Source organism: Somniosus microcephalus, chromosome 1 (genome assembly GCF_052327205.1).
Source record: "Somniosus microcephalus isolate GS21.2 chromosome 1, FLI_Smic_1.0, whole genome shotgun sequence".
NCBI lineage: Eukaryota > Metazoa > Chordata > Chondrichthyes > Squaliformes > Somniosidae > Somniosus > Somniosus microcephalus.
In genome coordinates, this window is record NC_140987.1 from 208,522,998 (window position 1) to 208,541,254 (window position 18,257).

The following is an 18,257-nucleotide window of genomic DNA, read 5'->3' on the forward strand; positions in this document are numbered from 1 at the left end:
GAAAAGTTTGAGTCCTACAGATTTTCCTGATTTCATAATTTTCCTCCCCACTTGTATATGGAGTGCAACAAATGAGGATAGCTTGTATCATGTGATTCACAAGATGACATATTTTCAGGAGAATTAAGAGCATTGTATATATCATAGACAAGAGTATCTAAATTTTAAAAGAATCCAAGTCATAAAGGATGCCATATTAAACAGATGTTGTATGTAGCTGAAATTCCACATGTAGATTTCCTTATATTGTGTGGTTTCTACAACAAAGCCTGTTACACGACTAATTATATTTCACAGGATGACTGCATTACAGGATATACTATGCACTTAGTTTATTTGCTATTCTCTGTGTATATCATGCTTTTATAGAAAAAAGATAGTTTAGATATTGTCGAAGAGATCATCTGGCTCAACAGTGTTGGGTAAGGTTTTCAGTGATTCTTCCTCTCCACCTTGAAGATGGCTAAGTGATGATGCAGAATTCATAGGGCACGACCTGCAGAATAATAAGGCAAATAAATTATAAGTATAAACTGAACCATTGGTTCCATTAAATTTTGAATAATTTTTGATCTTTGGTTGCAAAATTATTATATCTCCTAAACTGTAAGGGCAGTAGTGAATACTAGTACTTGTTACTGACCATTATAATAATTCAAATATTATAGAATATGGTTCATTAAGGGTCCCTACTAAGGCAAAATTGCCAGCTTCTAGAAATTGCTTAGAAGCTGAAGGCTCATTCGTTCCTTTAACTTTAACCCACAGAATCAATTTGATACCGGAACAATAGTTTCACAGACACATTTTTTGATGTGTTTGATGGAGTCTCCTGTCGAATCAATGGATGAGTCTCAGCTGGTTTGGGTGCGCTGATGGGAGAAGAGCTTGATCCTGGCCGCACATATCGCATTGAAAGCCAGATGAGGTGGGTAGATGGTTTGCCTTGCGAGCCAGGCGCTTGGCAGCAAACTCAAGTTCATTCAGACAGTCATGCTGCCATCATGGTCAGGCAGTGGCCGTGTGTTCCCAGGTGTTGGCGTTAATATTGCAAGATTTCAAGGTGGCCTTTAGTGTGTCTTTATAGCATTTCACCTGCCCACCTCTGTTGCGAAAGCCGGACTGCAGCTCACCATAGACGACAACTTTGGGAATTCTATAATCAGACATGCAAACAATGTATTGAGACCAACGCAATGGACCTTTTTCATTGTGGCCTCAATTCCAATTACATTGCAGCACTTCAGGACATCAGTGATGTGTTTAATTTCTATTTGACGAACTACAATTATTTAAATGAGTAATTATAGTATACTATGGAAATATGGACAGTACTGAAAAGTAACATACTTTATTTATATTACAGCCATTTTCTTGATCAAGTTGGATTTATTAATGTGGCCTTTGATGCATCAACCTGACCATACTTACCAGATGGCTTTTCTCTATATTTTAAACAAATGTCTACTTATGGTAGAAAACTCAAAAAATCAAGGACATTAATAATGAGTGTTATCCATAATGACAAACAATAGTTTTATTAGTATATAAAAATCCAATAACGTGCAATTATGAAGTTGAATGTTTTAAATATGCTTGTTGCTACACTTGTTATAAAATAAAATGGTTTCTAACTCCTTAATGTGGTACTACTTTAGTATTCGGATTCGTAAATGAGTATCTACAATGAAGTACTGAATACTTCAAAAGGGCAGAGTGTGGAGGCACAGAACAACACCAAAAGCTGCTTGCTGCTTACTTCCTATAGAAAACCCTCCTTTAAATAACATACCATACTACTAATCACCAACGTTAGAACAATGAAGAGCTACACCAGAGGAGATAAGCTGGATGAGGCGATTGGTCAAATAGAGACTGAAAATTCACCTATAAAGTTTCAGTCTTGTGTTCACAATCCAGATGTTCCCAATAGCTTGAGGCTATAGAATTTACTCCGTGTTGTGTACTTTCAGAAGTTCAAAGTTACTTTTTAAAAATTACAAAGAACACTTTAGACTAACTATCTTAAGCTTACTTGTATGTAACCTTCAATGTCAGCAGCATCATGCATTGGGTTGCTCTTGGTTTAGATAGCTGTCAAATTCAGACACAACAGGGCAAAATATTTTCTACTGGTGACTTCCCAAAATATGTTGTGATTTTGTGTGTTCATATTAGGAAAAACATTTAATAAGAGAAAATTTACTGTTAAAGATAATTCATTCTAGTATACGAAATAACAGGTATCCTTCACCAAGAAGGTACTTCATTTTCTTAACAGTGAAATGCATTTATACGTAATATTAAATTATATCTTCATTGTTCATATTTGTGAGTATGCGTCGAAATGTAAAACCTAGAGTTGCCTGGTGAAGAATTGTACTTCCATTTAGAAAGACTAAATCTGAATCTTAACCCCAACAGCCAAATATAGCTATTACTGGGCTACTAAATGGAGCATCTGTGCAGTGGAAGGATGATTCATGTTAGGGGCAGGGGGTTGCAAAGAACAAAATCATCACGGTATTAATACCAGCCAATGAGAATGCCACGCTCAGACCATCGTGTTTTACCAGCTGGAGACAGTGTGATGGTAAGCTGAAGTGTGACAATATAACCAAGAACAGATTGTAAAAACAAAGTACACATAGATTAAAAAAAATAAAATATAGTTCTCTCTCATGACAGGTTAAGAGCAGTTCCTTTAGAATATAAATTTATCCTTTATTTCTGCATTCCAGCACTTCCCTAAAAAGCAGGAAATGATCTTGAGATCATCAGCACAGCACAAATTAATTATTTATGGATGTGTTTGTACATTTCTAACATTTTATATAAATGTAAGAACACAATGCTGCTATTTTCTGGCACCCTTATGAGTTGGATTGCTGACGGTTTATTCATTAATTCAGACAATGACAGCTATCACAAGGCTAATTCTCTCAACTCTCGTCAGTAAGGATTTGCATGCATCCAAATGTGAAGTGACAGCATCAATCAGTACACAGTTAAAATGCTGCTTTTATTAAAATATAAAAGGTAATGGTGGAAGGAGAATTATGCCTCAAGCATTATTTGTTACCAGCAGAATTGCTGCTGATAAGATTCTACACATAATAATTTGTTGAATTCAAGTATATCTTTCTAAAGATTTATTTATTTATTTATATTAAAATATATTAAAAAGTAGAATACCGAGCTTTTTTTTCTTAGTCACCCCTGGCAGATCCGGTCCTACAATATGTGATTGACTCTTAATGCCTTCCAGAGCAACTAGGCATAGGGCAATAATTACTTGTCAGTGTCATCCACATCCCAGGAACAACAACATATTGCATTTATATAGCCATTTAATGTAGAAAACATCCCAGAGTGCTTTGCAGAGGTGTAATCAGAAAAAAATGGATACCAAACCAAAGGAGGAGATATTAGGAAGGGAGACCAAAACATTGGCCAAAGAGGTAGGTTTTCATCATAGAATCATACAGCACAGAAATAGGCCTTTTGGTCCATCATACCTGTGCCAGCTAAGCTCTTAAAGGCTCAGAGAAAGCTGGAGGGTTTAGGGCGGGAATTCCAGAGTATGGTGCACAGACAACTGATAGAATTGCATCCAATGGTGTGCTGAAGGAACGGTGATTCCCAACAGGCTAGAGTTGGAGGAGCTAAGAGTTCTGGGGTTGGCGGGGGGCGGAGGAGAATTGTAGGGCTGGAGGAAGTTACAGAGATAAAAAGAGGCAAGGCTATGAGGACAGAAATTTTAAATTTGAGGGATTGGGGGACTAGGAGCCAATATAGATCAGCAAGGACGGGGTGAAGGATGAGCGGGATAGGATATGGGCAGCAGAGTTTTAGATGAGCTGAAATTTATGAAGAGTGTAAGATGGGAGGCCAGCCAGAAGAGAATTGGAACAATCGAGTTTGGAGCTGACAAAGGTATGGATGAGGTTTTGAGAAGCAGATGGATTAAGGTAAGGTGCGGAGGCAGATGATGTTACAGAGGTAGAAGTAGGCAGTCTTTGTGATAGAGAGGAATGAAGTGAAAAACTCAGCTTAAGGTTGAACAGGGTGCAAAGGTTGCAAACAGTCTGGTTTAGGCTGCTACAGTTTGATACAATAGCCAGAGAGGGGATGGAATTAGGGGTAAGAGTTTGTGACCAGGCTGAAGATGATCGCTTTGGTCTTCCTAATGTTTAACTAGAGGAAATTCCAGCCTTGTCCTCACAAATCTACCTGTCGCAGATGCAGCTATCCATGACAGTATTGGTATGTCCTGCCTCACCGGCAGGTCAAACCCACCTGATGTGGCAGCACAGTGGTATACAGTGGGGAGGGAGTGGCCCTGAGAGTTCTCAATATTGACTCAGGACCCCATGAAGTTTAATGGTCAAGGAAACCTCCTGCTAATTACCACCTACCGCCCTCCCTCTTGCATCGGATGAATCAGTACACCTCCATGTTGAACTCCACTTGGAAGAAGCAGAGGGCAGCAAGGGCACAGAATGTACTCTGGGTGGAGGACTTCAAGGTTCATCACCAAGAATGGCTCAGTAGCACCACTACTGACTGAGCTGGCCGAGTCCTGAAGGACATAGCTGCCAGACGGTGAGAGAACTAACACGAGGGAAAAACTTACCTGACCTCGTCCTTACCAATCTACCTGTCACAGTTGCATCTGTCCATGACAGTACTGGTAGGAGTGACCATCGCACAGACCTTGTGGAGACGAAGTCCTGTCTTCACACTGAGGACACTCTCTATCGTGTTGTATGGCAATACCACTGTGCTAAATGGGATAGATTCAGAACAGATCCAGCAGCTCAAAACTGGGCATCCATGAGGTGCTGTGGGCCATCAATAACCTCATGGCCTGGCATATCCCTCACTCTACCATTACCATCAAGCCAGGGGACCAACGAGGAGTGTAGGAGTGTCAGGAGTAGCACCAAGTGTACCTAAAAATGAGATGCCAACCTGGTGAAGCTACAACCCAGGACTACATGCATGCTAAACAGCAGAAGCAGCATGCTATAGACTGATCTAAGCGATCCCACAACCAACGGATCAGATCAAAGCTCTACAGTCCTGCCACATCCAGTCATGAATGGTGGTGGACAATTAAACAACTAACGGGAGGAGGAGGCTCCATGAATATCCCCATCCTCAATGATAGCAGAGCCCAGCATGTGTGCGCAAAAAACAAGGCTGAAGCGTTCGCAACCATCTTCAGCCAGAAGTGCCGAGTGGATGGATGATCTATCTCGGCCTACTTCTCAGGTCCCCACCATCACAGAAGCCAATCTTCAGCCAATTCGATTCACTTCACATGATATCAAGAATCAGCTGAGTGCACTGGATACAGCAAAGGCTATGGGCCCCGACAACATTCCAGCTGTCGTGCTCAATGCTTGTGCTCCAGAACTAGCCGTGCCTCTAGCCAAGCTGTTCCAGTACAGCTACAACACTGGCAGCTCTCCGACAATGTGGAAAATTGTCCAGGCATGTCCTGTCCACAAAAAGCAGGACAAATCCAATCTGGCCAATTACCGCCCCATCAGCCTACTTCTCAATCATCAGCAAAGTGATGGAAGGTGTCATTGACAGTGCTATCAAGCAGCACTTACCCACCAATAACCTGCTCACTGATGCTCAGTTTGGGTTCTGCCAGGACCACAGCTCTAGACCTCATTACAACCTTGGTCCAAACATGGACATAAGAGCTGAATTCCGGAGGTGACATGTGAGTGACTGCCCTTGACATTAATGCAGCATTTGACCGAGTGTGGCATTAAGGAGCCCTAATAAAATTGATGTCAATAGGAATCAGTGGGAAAACTCTCCACTGGCTGGAGTCATACCTAGCACAAAGAAAGATGGTCGTGGTTGTTGGAGGTCAATCATCACAGCCCCAGGACATGGCTGCAGGAGTTCCTCAGGGCAGTGTCCTAGGCCCAACCATCTTCAGCTGCTTCATCAATGACCTTTCCTCCATCATAAGGTCAGAAGTGGGGGTGTTCGCTGATGATTCCACAGTGTTCAGTTCCATTCGCAACTCCTCAGATAATAAAGCAGTCCGTGCCTGCATGCAGCAAGACCTGGACAACATTCAGGCTTAGGCTGATAAGTGGCAGGTAACATTTGCATTCACACAAGTGCCAGACAATGACCATCTGCAACAAGAGAGAGTCTAGCCACCTCCCCATGACATTCAACAGCATCACCATCGTCAAATCCCCCAGCATCGACATCCTGGAGGTCACCACCATTGACCAGAAACTTAACTGGACCAGCCACATAAATACTTTGGCTACAAGAGCAGGTTAGAGGCTGGGTATTCTGCAGCGAATGACTCACCTCCTGACTCCCCAAAGTCTTTCCACCATCTACAAAGCACAATTTAGGACTATGATGAAATATTTGCCACTTGCCTGGATGAGTGCAGCTCCAACAACACTGAAGAAGCTCGACACCATCCAGAACAAAGCAGCATGCTTTATTGGCACCTCATCAACCACCTTAAACATTCACTCCATCCACCACCGGCACATCAAGTTCTCCTCCAAGTCACACACTTACCTGACTTGGAAATACATTGCCGTTCATTCATTGTCGCTGGGACAAAATCCTGGAACTCCCTCCCTAACAGCACTGTGGGAGTACCTTCACCACACGGACTCAAGGGCAATTAATGCTGGCCTTGCCAATGACACCCACATCCCACGAATGAATTAAAAAAATACACTGAAGAGGGAAAGAGGTTTGCAAATGGTAGTTTGCAAGGACAGAGGGGCCGAAGGTGTTTCTTTTGAGGAGAAGGGTGATGATGGTGGTTTTAAAGGGAGGAACACAGTAGCTGAGGAGAGGGAACCATTTACAATGTCAGCTGGCATGGGGGGGGGGGGTCGGAAGGGAAATTGGGTGGTAGGAGTTTAGTGGGAATGGGGTCAAGGAAGCAGGAAGTGGGTCTTGTGGACAACATGCACTCAGAGCATGAAGGGAGATGGGAGAGAAACGAGATTAAAATGTGAGTTCGGGGCTAGGACAAGGGGGAGCTTGGGGAGGTTTAAGTAGAACAGAAGGGCAGCGGGCAAGGAGAGCGGAGATAAAGATTAAAATCACTGAGGATGAGGAGTGGCTCAGTGCAGAGGCTGAAGGAGGAAAAGAGGGAAGATATCTCGTGGAGAAACTCAGGATGGGGCTTGCGGGATACGGGACGGTAGACAACATGAATTTTAAAGGCAAGGCGAGAGAAGAACAAATCATATTAAAAAAACTTTGCTCAATGGCAGTGCGGGTTGGAGAATTGGAGTTAGAGTTGTAGCCCAATCTCTGACCTTCGATCCTGCTGAGTGAGGCAGTCCTCTGGTGGTCTGAGAGTGCAGACTCTGCTCTTAATTGCACTGGTCTTTTAGGTGTTTCAAAGAAAAGGTCTGTGCGTTAGTACAAGTGGTCATTAGATCATAAAACAAATCCTCTTGTGTAGAGTTTGAAACATATGCTGGTATATAGGCCCTAGTGGGTAGACATTATACCCATTATAAAGGACAGGCACTTGTGTTTGACTATTGTACAAAAGCTTTACATTATTTGCAGGAGATCACCAGAGCTCCCTATTAGTTTCAGAAATAGAAGATACCTATTATTTTATTCCACCATTAATAAGAGTCTTAATCAACACAGTAATAGCTGCTATAGCCGGTTACCTTTGATCTCTAAAACTTACCTTCAAATTTTCTGTACAATAGTATTATTCAACTTTACCATTATTTCTGACAGGTAAGTACAGTACTTTGTGTGGATTCTACCACTGAAAGACAATTTATAGTTCTGCAACATATATTTTTTAAATGTTCCAAGTTGCACTAATAGTTCTGGAGTACATTGCTTTACAAATGTTATCACATCTAAACCAGAAAGAGCCCCCCAAATGGATCAGTGGGTGAATAACTACCTGGTGTGGTACTGAGACATGCAGAATTAGGAGTTTCCAGGTTTAGTTACCAGATTGTGTGGCGTTAGCTGGTCTTAACTGGAACAGGGATGGGGACACACAGTGTCCCTGGGCTGAAATGAGAGAAAATGAGCCAAGTTTCTTGCTTCTCATTGCTATTTTGTCCGACCTCCATTTGGTCGCCTTATCTGAGGAAGGATGTTCTTGCCATGGAGGGAGTTCAGCGAAAATTCACCAGGCTGATACCTGGGATGGCAGGAATGACGTATGAGGAGAGATTGGGTCGATTGGGCTTATACTCGCTGGAGTTTAGAAGAATGAGAGGGGATCTCATTGAAACTTATAAAATTCTGACAGGACTGGACAGACTAGATGCAGGAAGGATGTTCCCGATGGTCGGGGAGTCCAGAACCAGGAGTCACAGTCTAAGGATAAGGGATAAGCCATTTAGGACAGAAATGAGGAGGAATTTTTTCACCTAGGGAGTGGTGAACCTGTGGAATTCTCTACCACAGAGGCAGTAGAAGCCAATTCTTTAAATATATTCAAGAAGGAGTTGGATATATTTCTTAAGGCTAAAGGGATCAAGGGGTATGGGGAGAAAGCAGGGTACTGAATTTGGATGATCAGCCATGATCGAATTGAATGGCAGAGCAGGCTCGAGGGGCCGAATGGCCTACTCCTGCTCCTATCTTCTATGTTTCTATTCCTGCATAAATTTCAGCTCACCCAAAATCCTGCTGCCTGTATCCTGTCTGGCACCACGTAATGCTCCTTATTACACCTGTCATCGCTGACTAATTTTGGCTCCTGGTTCCCCAATGCCTCAACCTTTTGTCCTTTTGCTTAAATCCCTCTGTGGCCTTGCCCCTCCCCATCTCCGTAACCTCCTCCAGTCCTATAAACCTCTCCTCCCCGCCCTCACCTCTCCATTCCTCTGACTCTGGCCTCTTGTGCCCCTCTCCCCACTTTGGCCCATCATTGGTGGCTATGCTTTAAGCCACTTACTTCCTAGTTTCCCCTGGCTGGGGGGTCTAGAATGAGGGGGTCACAGTCTCAGGATAAGGGGTAACACATTTAGGACTGAGATGAGGAGAAATTTCTTCACTCAGTGGGTGGTGAACCTGTGGAATTCTCTACCACAGAAGGCTGTGGAGGCCAAGTCACTGACTATATTTAAGAAGGAGATAGATAGATTTCTAGACACAAAAGGCATCAAGGGGTATGGGGAGAGAGCGGGAATATGGTATTGAGATAGAGGATCAGCCACGATCATATTGAATGGCAGAGCAGGCTCGAAGGGCCAAATGGCCTACTCCTGCTCCCATTTTTCTATGTTTCTACACTGCAATTCCCTCCCTAAACCCTTCCACCACCTCGTCCTCCTTTAAGAGTCTCCTTAAAACTCTTTGACCAAGTTTTTGTCTATCCTCTTAACTTTTCTTTCTTGGCTGAGCACACGTTTTCCCAATGCCCTTGTCAAGTGCTGTGGGACGTTATTCTAAACTAAAAGTGCTTTAGAAATGCATTAATTATTATCGTTGTCATCTAATGACCCCATCTGGAAAGTATGTGTAGATGTCAGTTTAGGATAGGATTGGTTCGTTTGTGGTCCTTTTGCTGTCTAGGCTCACACATGCAGAATGGTCTGCCTCACACATAGAACTGGGCTTGGATCAAACTTTTGTGGACTTGTTTGCTACTTTTAAGTTTAAAAAAAATGGTACATATAATGGACAAAGTTGTGTTTAAAGAATTTTTTTTGTCTCTCACTTTTCCAGTAGAATTAGATATTGTTCTAGAATATTTACCACGTTCTATATTTTCCCCATGTATATAGCATTTTTGTAAATATATTGAAATAACGTCAGGTCTATCATAACTATATTAAAGATAGTGATACAAGGAGCCAGAGGATGTGCTCTAATAGTTACAGAACCTATGATTTAAGGCGTACACCTTACTGTTTTACTGTTTGAAAAATATCCCAGAACCATACAATGTTACAGTACAGAAACAGGTAATTAAGCCCATCAAGTCTGTGCCAATGTTTTTCTCCTCAAGTCGCCTAGTCTAATTCAACTTTTCTGCTTGCTCCCTGTACCCCTTTCATATTTCTCTTTTTCAAGCTAATTTCTAATGACCGTCGAAAGGAGTTTATAGTCTCTGCTTCAAAATTCCACTCTGACCATGTGTTAATCACTCTTTATGCAAAGATCTTCCTAACACTAGTCTGAAATTTGCCTTTTTCTAGTTTGAATCAGCATCTCCTTGTTCTATTTTATAATTTAATTTGAAGTACTTTTCCATACCCTTTAATATTTTATATATTATTTATTGGGAACACCATCACCTCCAAGATCCCCTCCAAGTCACACACCAACCTGACTAGGAAGTATATCGCCGTTCCTTCATCGTCGCTGGGTCAAAATCCTGGAACTCCCTCTCTAACAGCACTGTGGGAGTACCTTCACCACACGGACTGCAGTAGCTCAAGAAGGCGGCTCACCACCACCTTCTCAAGAGCAATTAGGGATGGGCAATAAATGCTGGCCTTGCCAGCGACGCCCACATCCCGTGAACTAATAAAAAATAATATTTATACGACCCTTTTCAGCCATCTTCTTTCATGGTTTCTCTAATCTTTCTCAATAACTCGGTCCTCTGACACTAGGGATTCATCTTGTGGCTCGTCCCGGCACTGCCTCCAGGGCTTGAATGTTTCCCTTATGTCTCAGTGACCAGACTTTATTCTGCAGTACATAGCTTGAATTTCTTGTAATTTGATTTACATGAGAAAGAAAATCCTACTTAAATCACTTTAATCGCAATAAAAACATTCTCACGTCATCTCCTCCTCCATACTAGCAGAGAGTAAATTTTGGAGAGGTGAATTCAGAATTTTTACCACAGAATAGTACAAGATGTGCTTACATCACAAGATTCATATGTACGTGAACTAATTGGCATTAGATGTGCCAAAGCAAAATTATTAACCTTTACCCTTCAAACCCAATTTTATCTATCTCCCCTTCATCCCCTCAGACAACTCTGCCCCTTAAATTAACCAAATGTTCCTTCTCATTCTTACTCCCCACCAGGTAAACATGCAAGTGGATAAAAAAAAGTGCAGAACTAATGGAGCCAGGCGAACAGTAAGAGGAAGATGTGAATCTGGTTGTGTTTACAGGTAAGGGGCAAAGAAAAATTTAAGTATTTCAGTAAGGAAAAATAATGCCATAGAAACATAGAAGATAGGAGCAGGAGTAGGCCACTCGGCCCTTCGAGCCTGCTCCGCCATTCAATGAGATCATGGCTGATCATCCAAATTCAGTACCCTGTCCCTGCCTTCTCCCCATATCCCTTGATCCCTTTAGCCTTAAGAAATATATCCAACTCTTTCTTGAATATATTTAATGAACTGGCCTCCACCGCCCTCTGTGGCAGAGAATTCCACAGGTTCACCACTCTCTGGGTGAAGAAATTCCTCCTCATTTCAGTCCTAAATGGCTTACCCCTTATCCTTAGACTATGACCCTTGGTTCTGGACTCCCCGGCCATCAGAAACATCCTTCCTGCATCTAGTCTGTCCAGGCCTGACAGAATTTTATAGGTTTCGATGAGATCCCCTCAATCTTCTAAACTCCAGTGAGTATAAGCCCAATCGACACAATCTCTCCTCATACGTCATTCCTGCCATCCTAGGTATCAGCCTGGTGAATCTTCGCTGCACTCCTTCCATGGCAAGAGCGTCCTTCCTCAGATAAGGCGACCAAAACTGCACACAATACTCAAGGTGCGGTCTCACCAAGGCCCTGTACAACTGTAGCAAGACATCCTTGTTCCTGTACTCGAACCCTCTTGCTACGAAGGCCAACATACCATTTGCCTTCTTAACCGCCTGTTGCACCTACATGCTTACCTTCAGCGACTGGTGCACAAGAACACCCAGGTCTCTTTGCACTTCCCCTTCTCCCAATCTATTGCCATTCAAATAATAATCTGCCTTCCTGTTTTTGCCACCAAAGTGGATAACCTCACATTTATCCACATTATAGTGCATTTCCCATGTTTCTGCCCAATCACCCAACCTGTCCAAATCGTACTGGAGTTTCACGACATCCTCCTCACAGCTTACCCCCTCCCACCCACCTTTGTGTCGTCTGCAAATTTGGAGATATTACTTCCAATTCCCTCGTCTAGATCATTAATATATATTGTGAACAGCTGGGGTCCTAGGACCGATCCTTGCGGTACCCCACTAGTCACTGCCTGCCACTCGGAAAACGACCCGTTTATTCCAACTCTTTGCTTTCTATCCGCCAACCAGTTCTCTATCCAAGTCAATACCTTGCCCCCAATCCCATGTGCCTTAATTTTGCACGCTAATCTCTTATGTGGGACCTTATCAAAAGCCTTCTGAAAGTCCAAATACACCACATCCACTGGTTCTCCCTTATCTATTTTACCAGTTACATCCTCAAAAAATTCCAGTAGATTAGTCAAGCATGATTTACCTTTTGTAAATCCATGTTGACTTTGTCCAATCCTGTCACTGCTTTCCAAGTGCTCTGCTATTACATCTTTTATAATAGACTCTAGCATTTTCCCCACTACCGATGTCAGGCTTCCCCGCTTTTTCTCTACCACCTTTTTTGAATAGTGGGGTAACATTAGCTACCCTCCAATCCATGGGTACTGTTCCAGAGTCTATTGAGTTCTGAAAGATGACCAGCAATGCATCTACTATTTCCAGGGCCACTTCCTTAAGTACCCTGGGATGTCGATTATCAGGCCCTGGGGATTTATCGGCCTTCAGTCCCATCAATTTTCCCAACACCATTTCCCTACAAATACTGATTTCTTTCAGTTCCACCCTTTCATCAGACCCTATGTTCCCCGGCATCTCTGGGAGGTTATTTGTGTCCTCCTTTGTGAAGACAGAACCAAAGTATGAATTTAGTTAGTCTGCCATTTCTTTGTTTCCCGTTATAAATTCCCCTGATTCTGACTGCAAGGGACCTGCGCTTGACTTCACCAATCTTTTTCTCTTCACATATCTATAAAAGCTTTTACAGTCAGTTTTTATGTTCCCTGCAAGCTTACTCTCATATTCTATTTTCCCTTTCTTAATTAATCCCTTTGTCCTCCTTTGTTGAATCCTAAACTGCTCCCAATCCTCAGGATTATTGCTTTTTCTGGCCAATTTATATGTCCTCTCCTTGGATCTTATGCTATCCCTAATTTCCCTTGTTAGCCACGGTTGAGTCACCTTTTTTGTTTTATTTTTATGCCAAACTGGGATGAACAAATTCTGTAACTCATCCATTCGGTCTTTGAATGTTTGCCATTGACTATCCACCGTCAACCCTTTGAGTGCCATTCCCCAATCAATCCTACCCAACTCGTTCCTCAGACCATCGTAGTTTCCTTTATTTAAATTGAGGACCCTAGTCTCTGAGTCAACTACTTCATTCTCCATCTTAATGAAGAATTCGATCATATTATGATCGCGCCGATCCAAGGGGCCTCGTACAACAAGATGTACTGAAATTGCTGACAATAATAAATCGGACTGAACTTTCTTGAGGATTCCCATTCCTTTTCTGACTTTTCTAGCTGCTTGCATCATTTGTTTGCCGCAGTATTTTTCAGATGTGATTGCTAAGCTAAGGCGTTGGGGGAAATAGTTTGGATGCAGTAGATCGGCTAACTGCATCAGTGTATAGGTTGCTTATTTTCTACAGGTTTACTGAAATTCTTACTCTGCATCTGACCTAAAGGACAGTTACCTCTCCCCTCCCCACTGCCTTTTCTTTTTCCACTAATTTTCACCACTCCTCCTCAGAAGGTATTGACTTCTTGTTGGGGTATGGTTCCATGAGCACCAGGTTCCATCTGGTACCATTCCCAAGTAGCAAATCTTCATATGGGAGGATAGACAAAGAAGGTTGACAGTCAATTGAACCACCGGGGAGTGGAGAGGGGAAGAAAAATACATCACAGTCAAGCTGACCTTGTCTTGATCTGACATTCACACATCCGCACTTCCAGCAGGGATTACTACATAGTAATTAGGTGCAGGAATCCTGGCCAGTTTTTTCTATCCTACACAGGGACACTGAAACTCCTTGTAGCAACCTTACTGCTCTACTGCTGCTCTGGTTGAGATCAACTAACTCAGCATAGGTTTCACACAGACCAGATCAAAGGTAGACCTTCCTGGTCAGCATGGCTCAGCTATTCACTTGTCAACTATCTGAGCCACTGAGGGACCCTGGGGAAGTTGCATAAACATAGGTCGTGAACTGACCAGATGTAAAGCTGCCCTTGTATATGTTGATGGCAGTATACCTGAAAACTCTTTTCAGTTACAAACTTTCAGCTGCTTGATTTGGTGATGACATTTGATATACACTGATGCAAGCAAGTGATGAATATGACTGGAAATGCAAGAAGAATGGAAATCCTCAAGAAAGTTCAACCCTATTTATGTTAGCAAGCTCAGTGTTATACACAGTTCATATCTGACCAAGTTTACATCTGGAATATTGTAGTCCCATTTGAGAGAGAAAATGGGCCGTATTTTCCGATTGGAGGCCTCCGATCTGGAAAAATCTACGAACTTACCTAAGGGCTCCCGAGGCGCCTACACTTCCGCTCCTGGGCCTCTCCAAACTCGAAATGCGCAGGGCCCACGTATCCCAGAGGCGCAGGCAGTTTGCAAGCGTCCCTGGGATCACGTGGGCCATGAGGAGCCAATAGAAGAAGGGAATCTCCTTTCATACACTTGACAGATAGACCTATCAAATATATGAATGGAGATCACCCCAAAAACATAGTAAAACTTTAAATAAATTTTAAAAAAACCATCACCTTTTGAAAATAAGTTGAAAATACAATAAATTAAATATTTTAAACAAAAATTTAATTTTTTGAAAAAAATTAAAGTTTTTTTTTACGGGGCTAAAAATAAACTTACCTTTTTTTAAAAAGTATTTTTAAATGATACTTTTTTCAACTCTTATCCGTAAGAATTCTAAGAGTTTTCTGTGGGTGGAGGGTCTCCAGAAAGTGGAACTCACTGCCCGCATTGACCCTTCTCTAGGGCAGGCGTCCGATCTGTCAAGACCATTCTTGACAGATTGGAAATGCCGGTTTTCAGCACATGCGGTGTGAGAGTCAAATAGCCCACTGACAATCAGAGGTATTATGGCCAAGCCAGATATCTTTTGCTCAAACAACGGCCACACATCCCTACCAACAGGGTCATTGGGAAATCTGTTGTCCACTGCCACCCTAACACAACTTCTGCAAGTCTTCTTTCATTATTTGAAGGTGGCAGAACAAGTTGAAAAGGCTGTTAAAAAAGCATACAGGATCCCTGACTTTATTAATAGAGGCATAGAGTACAAATACAAGGAATTTAAGCTAAACCTTTATAAAAACACTGGTTAGGCTTCAGCTGGAGTATTGTGTTTAATTTTGGGCACCACACATTAGGAGGGATGTCAAGAGCTGAGAGAGGGTGCAGAAGAGATTTACTAGAATGGCACCAGGGATGAGGAACTTCAGTTACGTGGAGAGACTGGAGAAGCTGGGGTTGTCCTTCTTACAGCAGAGAAGGTTAAGAGATTTGATGATCATGAACTGTTTTGATAGAATAAATAAGGAGAAACTGTTTTCAGTGGCAGAAGGGTTGGTAACCAGAGGACACAGATTTAAGGTGCTAGGCAAAAGAACAACATGGTATTTACAGCATAGAAACAGGCCATTTGACCCAACAGGTCTATGCTGGTGTTTATGCTCCACATGAGCCTCCACCCACCCTTCTTCATTTAACCACATCAACATATTCTTCTATTCCTTTCTCCTTCATGTGTTTAGCTAGCTTCCCCTTAAATGCATCTATGCTGGTTGCCTCAACTACTCTTTGTGGTAGCAAGTTTCACAGTCTAACCAATCTCTGGGCAAAGAAGTTTCTCTTGAATTCCCTATTGGATTTATTCGTGACTATCTTATATTTATAGCCCCTAGTTCTGGTCTCCCCTGCAAATGGAAACATCTTATCTACATCTATCCTATCAAACCCTTTCATAATCTTAAAGACCTCCATCAGGTTACCCCTCAGTCTTCTCTTTTCTAGAGAAGAGAGCCCCAGCCTGTTCAATCTTTCATGATAGGTATAACCTCTCAGTTCTGGTATAATTCTCGTAAACCTTTTTTGCACCTTCTCCAGTGCCTCTATATTCTTTTTATAATGTGGAGACCAGAACTGTTCACAGTACTCCAAGTGTGGTCTAACCAAGGTTCTACACAAATTTAACATACCTTCTCTGCTTTTCAATTCTATCCCTCTAGAAATGAACCCCAGTGCTTTGCTTGCTTTTTTAAGGCCTTATTAACCTGTGTTGCTACTTTTACTGATAGAGGAGACATGAAGGGGTCGATTTTCATTGACCCGTGGAGTCGTGATTGGAGGCATGCGGGGGTTAAAGTCCCAAATTCGGGGGTCCCAACACCATCCCGCCCCCATGTAAGTTTCAAAGGAGGCGGGTACCCGCCCCGCACTGGGAGCCGCATACCCGAGGCGGGAAGGGGTTAGTGCCAATTAACTGCCTGTTAACAGGTAGTTAACAGGCAGTTTTTAGCCTAATCCCTATTTTAAAGCTTGAAGTGTGGGATTCCTGACGGCTCCAAACCACGCCAAGTTAGAGTCGTCGGGCCGTCGGACTTGGAGGGGTCGAGATGTCGGTGTTCAGGTGAGTGATGGGTGCATGAGTGCAAAGGTAAGTGTGTTTGGTGTGTCTAAAGTGTGTAAAGAAGTTTAAATTACCTGTACTTACCTTTTCAGCCTTCCTTCCTCTAGGTTTCGGGAATCCATTATCTAACCGGCACAGAAAGCAGAATGGCTACGAACTGTCAAAAGTGACGGCCTGCAGCTTTCTATGCCGGTGAGATTTCTAACTGAGTCCGTGTAGAAGAACTCAGGTTAGAAGTAAGACTGTCAGGCCTAGAAATTGAGTGGGGTTAGCGCCCAATTAGAGGCGCTAGAGGGCCTTGCGCCGGAATTATAGCCGCTTCGGAAATTGATTTGGGCCCTACCATCGGCGTTAGCCGGTAGCGCTGCGCCAGCACCGATGACGTCATCGGTGTGCGCAGCGTCCCGGTTGCCGTGGTAACGCGGCCGGACGCCGAAATTCAGTTGCGGCCGCCTCGCCCGTGGCAGCCGCAACCAACGATTTTTCAAAAGTTTCTTGCTGGACTTAGCGCCGGCGCATTAAGGTGGCACGGCGGCCGGCCGCTTTCCCGGCGGCCGCCTGCCCGCACCTCCCTCCCCGGACTCCTCCACCACCCCCCCACGGCACAGATGTGTGTGGGCCTCGAGCCCGGCACTTCTCCGAGGTGCCGGGCTCATTTTTCGTGCGATTCCACCGGCCAGCGGTCGGCTGCAGAAGGAGGAGGCCTGCAGTACCCCAGCCTGCCGCACCGCATCGGGTGCCGCAGCGGGGGATTAGCGCCGCAATCCTGCATTCAGCGCCCATTGCGAGGCGCTGACACCCTCCATTAGCGCCCGCAGCCGTCTGGGCGCGGCGCAGCTGAATTTTTGGCGGGCGCAGCGGCAATTAACGCTGGCGCTAAATTTCGGGCGCTACAGCCCTGGCGGAGGCAAACTCAATTTCTAGGCCTCAGTGTTTGACAGCTTCAAACAGCTGTGAAACATTGCTATTTCATCTGTCAAAAGCTCTTTTGACAGATGAAATTTCAGTCTGTGACATTACCTGTTGCCGGGTGGCCCTTAATTGGCCTGCTGAGCCCGCTCAACAAGGTCAATCAAGTTAAAATTGCGTGGATTGGCTGCATCTCGGTGGAGGCGGGACTGCAACCCTGAAAGTTGTAGCCCGCCTCCTTACCGACTTCTGAATGAAAATCACCCCAGAAGATTTTTTTTCCCGCAGCAAGTTATTCTGATCTAGAATGCACTGCCTGAAAGGGTGGCGGAAGGAGATTCAACAGTAACTTTCAAAAGGGATTTGGATAAATACTTGAAGGGAAAAAAAATCACAGGACTATGGGGAAAGAACAGGGGAGTGGGACTAATTGCATAGCTCTTTCAAAGAGCCAGCACAGGCATAATGGGTCAAATGGCCTCCTTCTGTGCTGTATCATTCCATGATTCCCAACAGGATCTGTTTGATAAAATGTACAAAATATCCCAAATTGTGCTCTATCTAGACACCCTATGAAATAATTAAAAAGTATAAAACCCAGGTTTATATTCTGTTTTCTTAAACTTATATCTTTT

General features: G+C 43.4%; 1 protein-coding gene across 1 annotated transcript in view; it reads right to left on the reverse strand.

Annotated features, from left to right (window-relative positions):
* Positions 1-317: 317 nt before the first annotated feature.
* Positions 318-18,257, reverse strand: part of xrcc4 (X-ray repair complementing 4) — a 583,131-nt gene continuing 565,191 nt past the window's right edge. The window contains exon 8 of the mRNA XM_085989376.1: positions 318-496. Within this exon, the coding sequence (XP_085845502.1) occupies positions 382-496 (115 nt within the window). The 3' untranslated portion in view covers positions 318-381. The remainder of the gene's footprint in view (positions 497-18,257) is intronic.